The sequence below is a fragment of the Megalobrama amblycephala genome, linkage group LG18 (genome assembly GCF_018812025.1).
Source record: "Megalobrama amblycephala isolate DHTTF-2021 linkage group LG18, ASM1881202v1, whole genome shotgun sequence".
Taxonomy (NCBI): Eukaryota; Metazoa; Chordata; class Actinopteri; order Cypriniformes; family Xenocyprididae; genus Megalobrama; species Megalobrama amblycephala.
In genome coordinates this window covers 18,297,999-18,315,955 of record NC_063061.1, presented here as the reverse complement: position 1 = coordinate 18,315,955, position 17,957 = coordinate 18,297,999, and the positions used below count along the sequence as shown (strand labels likewise).

At 36.7% G+C, this 17,957-nt stretch overlaps 1 protein-coding gene across 1 annotated transcript in view; it reads left to right on the top strand.

The window, feature by feature from the left end:
- The window catches only part of gfpt2 (glutamine-fructose-6-phosphate transaminase 2), a 30,100-nt gene that overhangs the window by 569 nt on the left and 11,574 nt on the right, over positions 1-17,957 (top strand). Inside the window, exons 2-10 of the mRNA XM_048166049.1 lie at positions 611-718; positions 1,074-1,169; positions 1,264-1,389; positions 4,357-4,415; positions 6,331-6,465; positions 8,455-8,516; positions 14,887-14,966; positions 16,748-16,865; positions 17,120-17,283. Of these exons, the coding sequence (XP_048022006.1) occupies positions 611-718; positions 1,074-1,169; positions 1,264-1,389; positions 4,357-4,415; positions 6,331-6,465; positions 8,455-8,516; positions 14,887-14,966; positions 16,748-16,865; positions 17,120-17,283 (948 nt within the window). The remainder of the gene's footprint in view (positions 1-610; positions 719-1,073; positions 1,170-1,263; positions 1,390-4,356; positions 4,416-6,330; positions 6,466-8,454; positions 8,517-14,886; positions 14,967-16,747; positions 16,866-17,119; positions 17,284-17,957) is intronic.

The following is a 17,957-nucleotide window of genomic DNA, read 5'->3' as shown; positions in this document are numbered from 1 at the left end:
TTTTTTTTTTTGGTTTCGATATGCATGTGACGCACAAGAAGTGTGTATAGGTAGCACAAACTGCGTTTTAAGACACGTGATTAAATATACTATCAGGATCCACCACTGTCAGATCGACGTGGCAAATGTGTTAAATGAGCTTTATCACTGTGTCTACCATTATTAAAAATAATAAGTATATTTAAAAAGAAATAATATAAAATTAATTAAATAAAAGGCAGCTTAGACATACTTAAAGAGTACATTTTCACATTTTTTCAAGACTGTATTTCTTAAAGTACAGTGATGCACTTTGTGATAATCTCAAATTAAAAGTTTTACATTTTGATGTTTTAATTTTTTGTCGTGTTTTAAAGAAGTGCCAATACAGTCATTTTGATGTGCTGACACCAATATACTAAATCACATGTAAAGTATTTATAATTTAACTGTAGTTTGTTGTTTGATTTTTAAAGTTAATATATGTTAAATGTTACAAATTATCTATCTATGTATCTATCTTTGTTTCTTTCATTTCCATTTGTCTTTCTGCCAACAAGCATCGTTTAGTTAATCCTCCACTCTGTTAATATCATAAGGTCTCTAAGCCTCGTTACCTTGTATTTGGCAGGAATTTTCGCCTACCTGAATTACAGAGTGCCACGGACGAGGAGGGATATCATTCAGACCCTCATAAAGGGACTTCAAAGGCTGGAGTACAGGGGTTATGACTCTGCAGGTAAGACTGCCACTCCCACCTCTGCGAGGGTAATGTCAGTGTGTTCCGCAGGTAACAGATACGGCACAAGAACTGAACAGTGGCCTCGTTTCTTGTATTTTGGCAGCGCAGAGAACCTGGAGTGTCAGTTCTTTTAGCTGAAGCAGTCAGTTGATATTTGTGTGAAGGGGATTATTGTGCAGTTAATCTTGTTTTTGTTTTTTTTAACATGCTCAGGCCCTTCTTTCTCATCTTATGCACTCATTCTGTTTTTATCAAGACTGTAAAACAGAGACAAAGAGAGGTAGTGACCATAAATGATGTTGTTCTTTGATGGAAATTGTGTATTGTGTTTATTTATTTATTTTTTGTTCAGGTGTTGCAGTAGATGGCCCAGGAAAAGATCACGCAGCTAATATCAGCCTCTATAAGAAGACGGGGAAGGTGAAAGCTCTTGATGAAGAGATCTACAGTACGTTAACCCGCTTTACTGTCAATCTTATCTTTTCTCTTTAAAGTGCGTTTATAGTGATTAATTTTTTAATTTTTCTTGTTTGTATCATCAGAGAACAACTCCATCGAATTTGAGGCGGAACTAGACACACACTTTGGCATTGCACACACTCGCTGGGCCACGCATGGAGAGCCCAGTTCTCTCAACAGCCACCCTCAACGATCCGACAAGAACAACGGTAAGACATCGAGCGAGATGGTAGACAACACAAATTAGCTGACCTTGTGATGGTCATCTGGTTTATATCCGGTCATTAGTAAACCATCTGTGGTTGCCGTCAGTTTATGTGCTCTTTATCCAGAAAAGAGGACTTGGCAGCCGAAACAGGCTTTAAAGCTATTAGGTTTTGTTTGTAAATGAAAGGCTAGTGAAAGCCGTAATGCTGTGAATGATGGTTCAGATGTGAAAGTTCACCTCAGAAAATAAACACCACAAGTAGGAGGTTGAAACAAGACAGCAGGAGGTTCCTCTTGCCACACAGTTTGCTGCGCTACTAATTCTGGATCAGCTTTCTCCTGTAATTCATAAAGAAGTTTTTTTTGTTCCTTTTATATTTTACCTGATGAGCATGTTATCCAATTTGATTTGAGAATGATCCAAAGAGCATCTTAGGTTAGATGAACATCTGTACAAAGCAGTGTAGATGATCATTGTCACAAAGTTACCTACATTCGATTTGTGACACAAATAGTGCATTCCAAAATATTTCTGATGAATTGTGTAATAACTTTTATTTTAAAAATTGTAAAACTTATTAAATTCTTAAAGGTGCCCTAGATCATGTTTTTAAAAGATGTAATATAAGTCTAAGGTGTCCCCTGAATGTGTCTGTGAAGTTTCAGCTCAAAATACCCCATCGATTTTTTTTTAAATTAATTTTTTTAACTGCCTATTTTGGGGCATCATTATAAATGCGCCGATTTATGCTGTGGCCCCTTTAAATCCTGTGCTCCACGCCCACAGAGCTCGCGCTTGCCTTAAACAGTGCCTTAACAAAGTTTACACAGCTAATATAACCCTCAAAATGGATCTTTACAAAGTGTTCGTCATGCATGCGTCGGATTATGTGAGTATTGTATACTGTTATATTGTTTACATTGATTCTGAATGAGTTTGAGGCTGTGCTGCATGGCTAAAGCTAACATTACACACTGTTGGAGAGATTTATAAAGAATGAAGTTGTGTTTATGAATTATACAGACTGCAAGTGTTTAAAAATGAAAATAGCGACGGCTCTCTTATCTCCGTGAATACAGTAAGAAACGATTTTAACTTTAACCACATTTAACAGTACATTAGCAACATGCTAATGAAACATTTAGAAAGACAATTCACAAATATCACTAAAAATGTCATGATATCATGGATCATGTCAGTTATTATTGCTCCATCTGCCATTTTTCGCTGTTGTTCTTGTTTGCTTACCTAGTCTGATGATTCAGCTCTGCACATCCAGACGTTCTGCCCTTGTCTAATGCCTTTCATAATGATAATGTTGGGAACGCGGGCTGGCATATGCAAATATTGGGGGCGTACACCCCGACTGTTACGCAACAGTCGGTGTTATGTTGAGATTCGCCTGTTTTCCGGAGGTCTTTTAAACAAATGAGATTTATATAAGAAGGAGGAAACAATGGAGTTTGAGACTCACTGTATGTCATTTCCATGTACTGAACTCTTGTTATTTAACTATGCCAAGATAAATTCAATTTTTCAATCGAGGGCACCTTTAAAACTTGGGTGAAGGGTATTTATTCATCATGATTTAAAGTTAAATTTTATTAATATTAAAGTAATTAGGGCTGCACGATTAATCGCATGAGATTGTCATGCGTGTCTCGTCAGTAAAGCCGGTTCTGTGATTAGCGGTAAATGTCCATCACCTGCTTTCAAATGGAGCGGCACTTAATATACAGAGCCGTAGTTCGCGGACAAGCTACGCAATATCGCGTTCATAATCGCAGATGAATCGCCTTCGATTATGAACGCGTTATTGCGTAGCTTGTCCGTGAACTACGGCTCTGTATATTAAGTGCCGCTTCATTTGAAAGCAGGTGATGGACATTTACCGCTAATCACAGAACCGGCTTTACTGACGAGACACGCATGACAATCTCATGCGATTAATCGTGCAGCCCTAAAAGTAATCAAAACTAGAGCTACCTCTCTCTCTCCCGCTCCCACTTTGCTTCATGTCTACTCTTCACTATACTTTCAAAGGCAAAACAATACAAAAATCAATAGCATAAAAAAGTTAAAATAAATAAATAAAAAAACCTCAAATAACTAAAATCAAAGTATGTGAATTACATTACTTTTTTTTATTTTATACCTTTTACCTTAAGCACTGAACACTCAACATTCTCTCAACCAACTTCATTAGATGCATCCTGGGATGCTTTTCCAATATTATTGAATGAGTTCACATGTATGCTGAGCATGTTGGATGCTTTTTCTTCACTTTTTGGTCCAATTCATCGATGAAAAAAAAGTAAATTCTTGCATAGAGAGAATTTATATTTACATTTTTCTGAAGTAAATTGTTAAACTACAAACTGGTCGACAATTACATTGTTGTGTAGCATTAAAGTATAAGCTTGCAGGTCTTTAAGATCATGAGAAAATGTGGGTGTATCTAAACTTTTGATCAGTATTGTGCATTTAATGAGGACAAATTGTTGTTTGTCAAACAGCCATTCTTCAAGTCTGTTTCACATTGAAATAGAAACATTCATTAATGACTTGTGAAAATGACAGCCATTGTTGTGTATCAACTGTTAAATTTTGTATGCTGAATCTGACAGCATGCTTTGTTTGTGAGGAGGTCATAAAGAGGAATGTGGCCCTGCTTGCTATTGTTACATTAGTACGCTTACAAAAGTGCATAACATGCTTTAACCTCAGAAGCCTTTCTAGTTTTGCCAACTCCACTTTGCTACATTTTTTAATAATTAAAAAAAAAAGTATTTAGTAATTAAACACACCTGAACCAGCTAATCAAGATTTTCAGGATTTTCAAGATTATCAGATAGGAAGGTGGCACACCATGAACAGGAATGGGTACCCCTGTTTAATTTGTTTCCTTATGTATTTTAACCCAAGTTCTCTTTAATTTATTCATCCTTCTTTTTACGTTTCTCTCCAGAGTTTGTTGTCATCCACAACGGCATTATCACAAATTACAAGGAGCTGAAAAAGTACCTGGTGAGTACCTGGTTTTAAAGACCTCTTTACTGGAGCCATTGCTGTGAAATCCATTCAACTTTAATGAGAAGAAATACAGGGCAGGGATCATTTTGAATGTAAAAAGGAGGCACTACATACCAGAAAAGAATAGAACCAGTTTGCTTAATCAATGCCAAAATATCTAGTAACCCACATAGCCTGTAATTGACATCAGTGGAGAAGGAAAGTCGTTTCAGAGAATGCTAATAATACATTTTAATGAAAGATTATAAATATTTTTCTTTTGAGATAACATGCACAGATGAAATGTTCAAATTAAAGGATTAGTTCACTTCAGGATTAAAATTTCCTGATAGTTTACTCACCCTCATGTCATCCGAGATATTTATATCTTTCTTTCTTCAGTTGAAAAGAAATTAAGGTTTCTGTGGAAAACATTCCAGGATGTTTCTCCATATAGACTTCACTGGGGTACAACGGGTTGAAGGTCCAAATTGCAGTTTCATTGCAGCTTCAAAGGGCTCTACACGATCTCAGCTGAGGAATAAGGGTCTTATCTAGCAAAATGATGGGTCATTTTCGAAAATAAAAATAAAAATGTATATACTTTTTACTCATCCACAAATACTCATCTTGCACTGTTCTGCTATGCACCATGCATCACATAATCACGTTGGAAGGGTCACACTTATCATAAGCGGAAATACCAATCCAGTTAGACAAAGCTAACATGCAAAGACTAAGTCTAACGCTCTTTACAAAAAAAAAAGGTAAAACAATGCCCTACCGCGGTATGTGACGCATGACCTTTCCAACGTGATTGCGTAATGTGTGGCGCAGAGCAGTGCAAGATGAGCATTTGTCGTTAAAAAGTATATACATTTTTATTTCATTTTTTTACAAAATGACTGATCATTTCGCTAGACAAGACCGTTATTTCTCAGCTGGGATCATGTGGAGCCCTGCATTATAAACTGCAGTTTGGACCTTCAATCCGTTGTATCCAAATCCTGGAATGTTTTCCTCAAAAACCTTAATTACTTTTCAACTGAAGAAAGAAAGACATGAACATCTTGGATGACATGGGGGTGAGAAAATGATCAAGAAATTTTAATTCTTAAGTGAACTAATCCTTTAAGCCCAGGAAAATGTTTTGATTTCACAATGATTTTAAAGGTGCAATCACATTTCTGCAAAATTTCATGAAATTTCCTTTATTTATTGTCAATGGTCTTGCACTCACACAGAAGTCACTCTCAAACCAAGCAGCTTTCTTTTGGTCAACTCAACGAATTCCCATGATGACCAACTTGAACCTGTTGAATATTCTGTATGGGGAAATCTTTCGCCCTCAAGCGTGATTTTTAATCGTGCAGATTCCTTTTTAAATGGCTGGATTCTGCTTACGAAAATTTGCATAACAGCGATAAATGTGACCACACAGTATACAGAGCATGCGCATAGTCGAGACATAAAGAGAAAATGCTGCATGCCTGGTCTTCTTGCATCATAACTTCTTGCGTCATAATCTCTTGTTAGGTGTGGACCTTAAGGCAAGATGCATAATAGGACAAAGTGTAGAAAATATGTGATTGTTCATGACATAATTGTCATTTTATCTTTTCAAATGAATCTGTTTTACAGATTGTGTCTTTCTCATTTTAGTGGTACACATCATGTCATTTATTGTTTGTACAATCTCACAGTAGTTCATTGCACACAGTATCCCATAAAACAAGATTTATAAGCAATGAGGAAGTGTTTAAAACCAATATAAAGTTTAGTATTTATCTCTCTCTTTTTCTCTCTCCCTTTCACTTTCATTCATCTCTGATTTTTTCATTCTGCCCCTATTTCACAAAAGAAAAACATGTTTTGTTTTGCCGCTGCTTGTGTCTGTAACCATGGCTTTTCCATCCCAACCCATTGATAGGTTTCCAAAGGCTATGAGTTTGAGTCGGACACAGACACAGAGGTCATCCCTAAGTTGATCAAGTATCTCTATGACAACCGCGAGAACGATTATGTGTCCTTCTCCACCCTAGTGGAGCGCGTCATTCAGCAGCTGGTAAGCATCACGAGTGTGTGTGTGTGTGTGTGTGTGTGTGTGTGTGTGTGTTGGGGTGAAGGGGTGGTCTTACTCATGCCTCTGGGAATCCCTTGCTCGGATTGTGAAAGTTAAAGGCCAGTTCTTACTCATTTTCAGCCCTCTTAAAAACAAAGAAAAGAAGTTCAGAAGTTCTGCTCTGTTTAAGGGGTAGTTACATGATTTTCACCATGATATTTGTAGTCATATTCTCACTGATACATCAAGTAAATAAGGACTGTTTTAATGTTTTTTTTTCTTTGTAAGCATCTTCATCTTGATCACGCAGTCAAAGTTTGGTCTTGACTGTCGGTTATATAACCAATATTAACATTTATCAGCACATAATCGTACAGCTCTTCCTCGTCTCCAAGTGATTAATATTACCTAGATTTTTAAATGTGGACAGCCAGACCTTGTTTTATGAGTCATTGTCAGTACCTTTGGACGACTCTCATGGCCATAATATTCACTTCTGGGAAGTTCAGCTCTATCCAAACATTGTTCAGTGACGTTGTAAGAGCGAGGGAGGTGCTCTTTGAGATATTCCTGACAGGAATCTACTTTATCATTGGTTTATAAAACACCCTACCTTCCTATCAGCATAACGACTGTGTGACATTCCCCGTTTTTACCATATCTATGGTACTCTGCCTGTTTTATGGCATCTTCTGTAAATTGATTACTCTAAATTTTGATTACTCTCTATCTAAACAGCTTTGGCAGCCATCTTAGTGATGGAAGGCAGAGAGATAAAAAGATGATAACATTGATGTCTTGCTTAAGGGGCGGCTGCAAGTTTCTAAGCAACCTCTTCAGCTAAAGGACATTAACTGACCTGCTTTGAAAGGGACGAGAAAAGAGAAACCAGTCTTATTCGGAGACTAATTGAAAACAGGCTTAGGCGCTTTGTGCATTTAACTTCGCAAAGACATGGACACTTACAACAAAGATTCCTGATAAAAAATAAAAAAGGTTTTACAGCAAAATCACTAGCAGGAAATAAGTAATAATGTGCTGTAGAAAGTAAATGAGGCATATTTTTCAGATTTGTGCATTGTAATATTATTTTCATGACAGTTTTCCCAAAATTCTCTTTATTACAAAATGCAAATTAATTATATATGATTTAAATTATTGTTAAATTAATATATTACATATTTTTATACATCGGGATTGCATTTTTCTACTGCCTTTATTCTGATTTTAATTTTAAAAATGTCTTTTGCTGTATTACTGATGTGTTTAATTGTCATGAAAATGTCACAATGTAAAAAATCTAAAATCCTAATGGTATGAAAAAGTATTTTGTAAAATAATATTTCAGGATATTACTATTTTTACTTTATTTTTGATTAAATGCAGTGAATATTTTTTTGTTTTTTAAAGAAGTTGAGAGACTTTCAAAAACATAAAAAATTGCACTGACCTCAAACTTATATTTAGTTCTATAAATGTTATATACAGCTATTATGTATGTGTGTGTAATAAAACGTGTCTTCTGGGAACAAACTGTGTATATAGAGCAATTTAGTAAAGGCTGCGTGTGTTGAAGCACGTAGACATAAAATGTGAGTTGTGTATGAGTGTGTTAAAAATGTGTGGACTGGAGTCTGTGTATGTGTGTGTGCTTTTCTTTGGGCAGTGAGTCAGGAAAGGCTCATTGAAGAGGTAGGGGCAAATATAAGTTCCCTCAGCACACAGAGAGGGCCCCTATTCCCCTTAGTTCAACCCTCACTGTGGGGCTCTGTTCCTCTCAGCTCCCCCATGCCCCTCCACCTCACTGGGCCTCCGCTCCAGGCCTGATCCTCAGCTGCGCTACAGAGGTGGGCTGACGAAGAAACGCGAGACCCTACCTTTGCCCGTTCAACAGAATGATGATGTTTCCATTTAGATCTGTATCATAGCTGTTCCTGTGCCTCACCAATGAACATTTGTCTCATTCACTGTTTTTTCTCTATCTTCCCTCAGGAAGGGGCATTCGCTCTGGTTTTCAAAAGCATTCATTTCCCAGGAGAGGCCATTGCCACCAGGTCAGCAAGAGCTATGGTTTCTCTGAACTGTAACACACTCAGGTTTCCTCATTCCTTTCTTGCTCTTTCCATCTTCTGAGATGAGCTCCTTCTGATTATTTCTCTTCGTGCCAGTGAACAGGAGCCAGAGGGTTACAATTTGTTGTCGCCAGAAAAGATTTATGATGTTCACTTAGTGTTTGCGCATTTAAAGACAAGGAACTAGGATCCTTAAAAAGCTGTGGCTGTCCAGGAATCAGGGATATAACAAAGGTGTTTATTAAGGGTTATTTCACCACGCTTGGTTGGTACTCTGACCCTGTATATATAATTTGGAGTCGAATGAGGCCAAGACCAAAGTTAATTATTCCCATCTGCCCAGCGCTGATTGTGAACGAATGTGTTGTTGGTTTTGGTCAATTCTGTCCTGCTATGAAGGGAACATTTTAAGACAAGCCATGTTGCAAGACCCATCAATGTGGTTTTCTCCGTAGACACTAAAATGCTGTTGTTGTTTTTGCACCATCTACAAGTAAGAGACTTTTTGGAAAGGTTATTCATGGAACTTTAGAGGGGGGATGTTGCTTGGAATATTTGTGAGTGGTGTTTGCCAAGGACTTTTCAAACTCTTTGATGCCAAGGACCCCCAAATACGAAGAGAGAACCACTTCTTAAAATAAATGAAAGTCAGTGGGTTCTAATGGTGCTTTCACACTTGGTTTAATTGCCTGGTCTGAACCCAAGTTTGATTGCCCCCGCTGGATTGTGTTCACATTATATTATTTGGGTCCGAACCGCAGTGCGTTTGCATCATCAAAGCTTGGCTGGAAACGACGATGCAGGAGAATGCACTTTTAGCACTTTTATATTTTGGTTTTTGAACCTTCTTTTTCAATCTGCTGCGAATGTACTGCAAATGTTCTAAAGAAAACCAAAGTCTGTTTCTGCTGAAGGCGACCATAAATGAGATATACATTCTCTCTGCTTGCAGTGCGTCAGTTTCGCTTGTCAGGAAAGTGAGTGAGAACACAAAAAACGTGGACTCAAGTACGATTCATGGGTGCACTCCCTCCTCAGGAAGAAAGCGTTCACATCATCCAAATGATCCGAACTGACGTCAATCGAACCTGTGTGCACACCAGAAGTTCTAGTGTGAATGCACCCTAAAACAACACTGACCCCATTGACTTTTATTGTGTGGACTAAAAAACACATTTTAACTTTTATAGCCCTAAAAAAACATTTGTACAGTCTTTTTCACATTTTTCATAGACCCAATGATACCTTCTTGAGGCCTCCCAGCAACCATCCAGAGCACCCTAGCAACCATCTACAGCAGTAGTACAAAAGACTTTAGATATATCAAGTGCACTCATATTACTAATGGGAGAAAGTACAATGCGAATAGAGTGCAACAGTCAGGATCCAGAAATAGAAACTCCATTAATTTTCTCCATAAGGAAATTGATTTTTTTACAATAACTTATAAAGCTTTAAAAACAGCCTCATTGTGAGCTACAAGGTTGTTAACTGATAGTATTTGCTTCTGTTGAAACCGTCAGCTCACATCATTTCAACTTAGTTTTAAAATAATTGTTTAACAGCGGAATTCTTTCTAGTGAAAAACTACATTGCCCATGATGATGTACAGAAAATTCCACCAATCAGAGTCAAAACCATCAAAACGTGCCAAAAGATCCCACCCACTCCCATGGAACACTACGAATGACATAATCGAGTCGGTCTCTCTATGCTCTCAAAATAATTCAATATTTCAATGTATATGCATATTTTGCAATAAACTTAAAAAAATAAAAATAAAAAATAACACATCCAAATCAGCCGAATAAGTGAGTGTTGTAAAATGCAGTCTACTGTTGCTAAACTACGGGATGTGCTTGATATTAAACAGTGTTATAAAAAGCTCATTAAGTAAGTATCCTTGTAAACACAGTCTTTTATGTCTTAAATGAATGTAAACAGTTGAGAACGAAAATGCGTGTGTAACAGTATATTGGATCTGTGCAGCTCTTAAAGTGACAGCAGCCTAATAAATCTGCTGCAGTCATTAGTCAAGTCAAGTCATCTTCATTTATATAGCACTTTTTAAAATACAGATTGTTTCAAAGCAGCTTCACAGTGATAATAGGAAAATAAATGGACAGAGATTATTTTGGCTTTACAGCAGCTCTAGGAAAAAGTTATTATCGAGCTAAAGGTTTTGATTGAATCACTTCCGTTATAAAAATCGTTAATTATTAAGTTAGGGGCCACTTAAATGACACCTATTAACTGAAAACAGAAGACTTGTAATGCGTTCTTGCCATTCATTTACGTGTTTAGTCTATAGGTATGCGCGTTTGAATGTGTATGTGTACAGATGCTTAGTCTTTTTTACAAAGTGACACCGCCAAATTACTTGTCTGGCCCGCAAAATACAAAATTATTAGTCGTTTCCGCGGATCCACGCGAACTGGAACCATTTTGATAACATTTCATCTATACATAGGGAAAGGGAAGGAGGCCTTCGCAGGGATAGTTTAGTTGACACTTCAGGGATGCGTTGTCGTCGTGTCTAGGCTTCATCTCATCTGGATACGGCCTGTATCTGGCAGACTACGGTAAACCTCAGGATAAACAGAGAGAGACTAATATTAGCATAGACGCCATTCTTCTTACGATGTAGTGAGTACATCAGGTGTTATGAAAAATGTTCTCGTTCTGACTGATCTAATTTATGCAGCCTAACAATTTACATTTGAATTATAGAAGTAGATAATGTGTTATGTGTATGCCAGGTTAAAGAGATGTGTTTTTAGTCTAGATTTAAACTGACAGAGTGTGTCTGCTTCCCGAACAATGCTAGGAAGACTGTTCCAAAGTTTAGGAGCTAAAAAGGAAAAGGATCTACCACCTGCAGTTTATTTTGGTATTCTAGGCATTATCAACTGGCCAGAATTTTGAGATCGCAATAGACGTGAAGGAGTATGATGTGTTAAGAGCTCGCTCAAGTACTGGGGAGCTAAACCATTTAGTACTTTGTAAGTAATTAGCAAGATTTTAAAATTTATACGATGTTTAATAGAGAGCCAATGCAGTGTTTTGGACCAGCTGGAGTTTGTTTATTAGGCGGGCAGGGCAACCACCCAGTAAAGCATTATAGTAGTAAAGCATCTAGCCTTGAGGTCATGAACGCATGAACTAACTGCATTTTTCATTGAGAGCATATGCTGTAATTTAGATATATTTTTAAGATGGAAGAATGCGGTTTTACAGATGTTAGAAATGTGGCTTTCAAATGAAAGATTGGTATCAAAGAGCACACCCAGGTTCCTAAATGACGACAAAGACTTAACAGAACATCCATCAAGTGTTAGACTGTATTCTAGGTTATTATGTGCAGAGGTTTTTGGTCCAATAATTAGAATCTCTCAGGAAATTTCTAGTCATCCAATTTTTTATATCAGCTATGCATTCCATTAACCATATTTGTAACCGGGAGTCGGCTTTGCAGCCTTGGCTAAATGAAATATACATGAGACTAGATAATGATCTGAGATGTCATCGCTCTGCTGCAGAATCGATTCGATTCCATGTGACAATATTAGATCTAAAGTGTGATTACGACAATTAGTGGGTCCTGACATGTGTTGTCCAACTCCAATAGAGTTTAGAATGTCTGTAAATGCTAATCCTAAGGCGTCTTTTTCATTATCTACATGGATATTAAAATCACCAACAATAAGGACTTTATCCGCAGCCAGTACTAACTAAAGAGAAAATCAGCAAATTCTTTGATAAAGTCTGTGTTGTACCCTGGTGGCCTGTATACAGTAGCCAACACAAATGTCAAGCGGGATTCATCACGTACACTAGATAACGTTACATAAAGCACCATTACTTATCTGAATACCACTGTTAGTACATCTTATTGAAAAACCTAAAGCACTGTTCATTTTTCATTTGTATTTTTGTTCTGTTTAAATTTTTTTGTCGGTTTTGTTTGTAATTTAGTTTCTTTGTTCTTATTGTATTGCTGACTGTTTACTTGTCTTCTGTAACTTTTTTGAGGACTTTTTTCACTTACATTAACAGCATAGTTTTTGCTGAAATATCGATAACTGTGAAATTTCACTGATATTTAAAGTTACTCATATCATGAAATAAGTCTTTGATCATATATCACCCACCAATAATTGTGTTAAATAACCATGTTTTCAATATTGACCAGAATAATTGTGATTGTGAATTTTGCCATATTCGAGCAGCCCTAATTTCTCAATTTTTTCAGCATAATTTAATAATGCTGTTCGCAGTGCTTCGTGGGATTGTAGTTCTTTCCCTCACTAAAGCCGTTAATTGCACAGTCTTGTACCTTTGTATTTTGTCCGATTTTCAAATACTTTTTTGCTTCAAATCAACCTTTGTAATGTTATTATTCACCTCGTAGCTGATTGGCTTGGTTCATGGCTTATATGGCATAACTTTTTTTAGACCCCTATGGAAGAAGTGAATGGAAAAAATATTTATGGAACCCGCGCAGCTTAAAAAAGTGGGCAGGCACTGTTGCACTCTATATGGCGAATAAGTTCCACCTTCAAGAGCCAATCACCAGTTAGAACATTCATCGCATTACTGCAGCTTACATTTGAATCTCTGGTTGCCATAGAAACAGTCAGTGTCCTGACTCCTGAGATGCACTGTTATGACTACACATGCGCAGTGGCTGGACCAACCTGATATTTAAGCTTTTCGAGCATAAGAAAGAACATTTATGGGACAGTTTATGCCAGATTTTGTTGCTGATTTAAATATGAGTGTGGCAAGCAGTTTTTGAGATTTCAAGATTTCCCCATTCAAGTAGATGGCACATGGTCTTGGATGCCCAAAATAGCTGCCTGGAGGCGATGCCTAAAATATAAATATTAGATGAAGTCTTAAATTTAAAAAACCTAAATGAAAATATTAGAAATATTGTTTTGGCAACTAACTGAAATAAAATAAGTAGAGAAATTAAATTGAACTTAAAAAAATTAAGTAAACGCTAATTTTAATAAATACTTAAAGGGTTAGTTCACCCAAAAATGAAAATTATGTCATTAATGACTCACCCTCATGTCGTTCCAAACCCGTAAGACCTCCTTTCATCTTCGGAACACAGTTTAAAATATTTTAGATTTAGTCCGAGAGCTTTCTGTCCATCCATTGAAAATGTATGTGCGGTATACTAGTGGGTTAGTTAGAAGTTTTTGAAGCATCGAAAATACATTTTGGTCCAAAAATAACAAAAACGAATACAAGAGAATACAAGCTGAATAAAGTTTTTGGACCAAAATGTATTTTTGATGCTTCAAAAACTTCTAACTAACCCACTGATGTCACATGGACTACTTTGATGACGTTTTTATTACGTTTCTGGACATGGACAGTATACCGCACATACATTTTCAATGGATGGACAGAAAGCTCTCTGACTAAATCTAAAATATCTTAAACTGTGTTCCGAAGATGAAAGGAGGTCTTACGGGTTTGGAACGACATGAGGGTGAGTCATTAATGACATAATTTTCATTTTTGGGTGAACTAACCCTTTAATAGTGTATAAATAATAAAACTAACTCTAGTTAGTCTTAAATTCTAAATTCCAAGTTTATTACTCTGTGTAGAATCCATCCCAAAGAATCCTTTCCAATGGATTAACGTTAGCACATTACTTCCAAATTCTCATTCTTCCTGTCTCACCTTCATTTGATTATCATTTCACTACACGTGACACCTCTAAATTAGGTCAGTACTACTGAGTTTTGAATATCGGTATTTTGTTGTCCATGGTTCATTGACAAAACTTTTAACCAGGTGTGGAGTTAGAATCCAAACTTAATGGAATAGTGAACATTTGGCTTGTTGTGCACACTGAAATGCAACTGCCCAACCAGTTCAAACAAAGCAAGCACTGAGAAAACGCTCCAGTGTGAGCCCATTTGGCACGTCAGCATAAGGGACTGTGGCTGCGCCAAGCAAGATAGGTGGTGCATGTAAAGGACAGGACTGAAATATTTCCTCAAACAGGGGTGAGGGGGTGGACCTAAACAAGGATATGATGAAATAGAGAAAGAGTGAACACAGGTATCTTATTTACAGCAGGGCTACGCTAACACCGTTCACTCAGCCAATGGAAGAGCAATGCTACTGTACATTGAAACCAGGGCAAAGTCCTGCAGGTGTGCTGTTGTGCCATAGAAACAATGAAAGAATTGTTTTTTATGTGGTGTCAGTTTTTTCTTAGTAAAAGGAGATTAGGTGCCTTTGTCCTTTTTTACACACAAATTATGCTTTGCATAAGCAGTCAATAGCAAAAATATATCCCTCTTTCTCATCTTGTTTCAAACAGGAGAGGCAGCCCGCTGCTCATTGGTGTGCGCAGTCAGTATGAGCTTTCTACCGAGCAGATCCCTGTCCAGTACAACTGTGGTAAGTCCAGCCCACGTCATCCTTTCTTTTCATCCACTTTTACAACTCCCCAAACCAGTTCTGGTACTTGGAAGTGAGATTGTTGTCTTATACTATATAAATTTGTAAACACCTGAACACCACACCCATACTGAATGTACTGTATGTGCTTGTTGAACGTTTCATTACAAAACTATTTTTTTTTCTGTCATTGTCATTGATTGGATAAACGCACAAACGACCTGTTTACATAGCTCTAGCATTGCGCATCCTCATATTGCCAACTGTACTATCGAGTTTATACTGAATGGACATTTCAGACTATAAAGGTTCAGTCAAATTGTTGCATTTTCTGTCAGCATTTGACTCTCAAACACTGAATTTACTGTTTATATACAATGTCCAGTGTTTCTGTGACTGTCCAAAGCAGGCAAATATTAGTATGCGATTGGTTGTCTGTTGCTAAGCAACTAGCTGTAATATTCTAACACTGCATCATTTCACGCTGTACAAGTTTGGCACCGCAATGTGGGGTTAACGCTCCTGAGCAGGGTTATATAAACCCGGGTAAAAAGCGGTGCTAACCCTGCTTCTACATTACAAGTGTGAAACGTTCCTTTACCCGGGATTAAAAGCAGTGTTTAGAACCAAGATACGTGTAAGGGTTACGCGCAGTGTGAAAAGCCCTAATATTTCTATATCAAATAAATGCTGTTCTTGTGAACTTTCTATTCATCAAATAATCCTGAAAAAATAGGTTCCCACAAAAAATATTAAGCAGCACAACTGTTTTCAACATTGATAATAATAAGAACAAATTTTTCTTGAGCAGCAAATCAGCATATTACAATGATGTCTGAAGGATCATGTGATACTGAAAATTCAGCTTTGCCATCATATGCAATAAATAAATTACATTTTAAATATATTAATATAGAAAACAGATATTGTAAATTGTAATGATATTTCTGTAACATGTAGTTCTATGTCTGTTTTGGTTCTTTTGGTATCTTCTGGTTCCCTGTGCTCATTAGCTTCCATAGTTCCTAATTTACGCACCTGTTCTGTTTTAAGTTGATTACTCAGTCTGTGTATTTAAGCCTTCTGTTCACTCAGTTCTTGGTTTGGTCTCGTTTATGTCTTTATGTTGTTTTTATATTTTTACTCCTGAAATCTCCTTGCGTGTTCTTGTTGGATCCTATTTAGACACTGAAAATCAGTCCAGTTCATCCCAAATGTGGTCATTGTCATGCTAGAACAGAAAAGACCCTACCTAAACTCTTGCCACAAATTTTGGCCACATTGTTTTGCCACAAAAACAAAGTATGTGCTTCAGAAAAAGACAAAAGGCAGTATTGCAGTCATTTTGACCTCTGGCACATTTTGGGACGAGGTATTGGAAAGACGTGTGGCATCCAGCTGAAGCCTGACTTGAAATATGGTATTTTATGATGGCAGTCGCCATCATCTGTTTGCGATAACTGTAATGCTAAGATACTATCCTTTTATGTGAGCATGTGACATGCTATAAAAGGATGATTATACAGTGGAAGAATAAAACGCACTGTTGTCTAGTGAATATTTCAATTGGTTTTAAACATTTAAAGAACATCTATTTTTCAATCTCAGTTTAAGTTATTTTTAATTAATATTTTAACTGTATGATAACAGAAATGGTCAACTTGTATAATATTAAATCACCTGACTTTGTGTGTTGCTTTGAGCAATAATTCTCTGTTAATATTTCACCAAATGTATTTTTAGATGTTAATACGCGTGATTTTATTTCCATTTTTCTTAAGGTGATTCCAGGAAAGATGAACGGGAGAAAAACTTACTGAACCAAGAAGGCAGCACCAATGCCTTGCACTCAGTCCACAAACGATTGGCGGTGGAGTTTTACTTTGCTTCTGATGCTAGGTAACATACATACAAATATTACACTGTAGAATCTAGAGCATTGACATAATATTTACATTATGAATTAATATTAATATATAATATAATATTTACATTACATAATATTCTCATTAAGAAGCCAATGAAAACTGCCATCACAGAAATGGTGATGGCAGTTCAGCAATGCACCATGCTGGCCACAAAACCTCATTACAAACGTGATTGTGACTGTAAAAGTAAAGTAAACCATGATTACTTTTATTTTTCTCTCTCAGTGCAATCATTGAGCACACCAACAAGGTGATTTATCTGGAGGACGATGACGTCGCCGTGGTGGTGGAGGGGAAGTTGTCTGTGCACCGTGTTAAGCGTAGAGCAGGGGAAGACCATGTCCGTGTCATTCAGACCCTACAGATGGAGCTCCAGCAGATCATGAAAGGTCCCAGATCGCACTAACACCATCGAAACAATGTTTAAAAACACCCTACCACTGAATAATTCGAAAAATGATTAGTAAATAATAGAAAATTAAAATTGAAGAAAGAAATAAAGCATAAAATTCAATAACAAACAGGTGAAAATATGAACAACAGATATCTGCAACAGATATCTGCATTTAAATTTATGCATTTGGCATTCACTTGTATCCAAAGTTACTTATGTTTCATGTTAGGTATATACATTTCTATAAGTCCTTGCATTCCCTTCAAATCGAACCCATGACCTTTTTAAGATTTAAGAAACCAAATCGTCTGTTTCGCTGTATTTCGCCAATGAAAATAGTTCCAACAGACAATCAGTCGTGTCCCTCATGATTTAGACAGTCACAGAAACGCTGCGCATTGTATAAGGGTCAGTGACGTGATGGGTCATTTTTTTGTCCAAAGGCCTTAATAATAATAAAAAACAAAGATATGAAATCCAAAGTATGTAGGGAGTAGTACAACTAGATCTCTTTTTTTTAATCCAAAAGGTTTTAATTATATTTTGCTACATATAAAGGTATTTTAAAGATTTTGAAGTGTCAAAAGGTCATTTGGTTGTCCAACGGCCAATACAGCAATTTAATTTGTGATTAAAATAACTTAAAATGTTTTATATATATATATATAT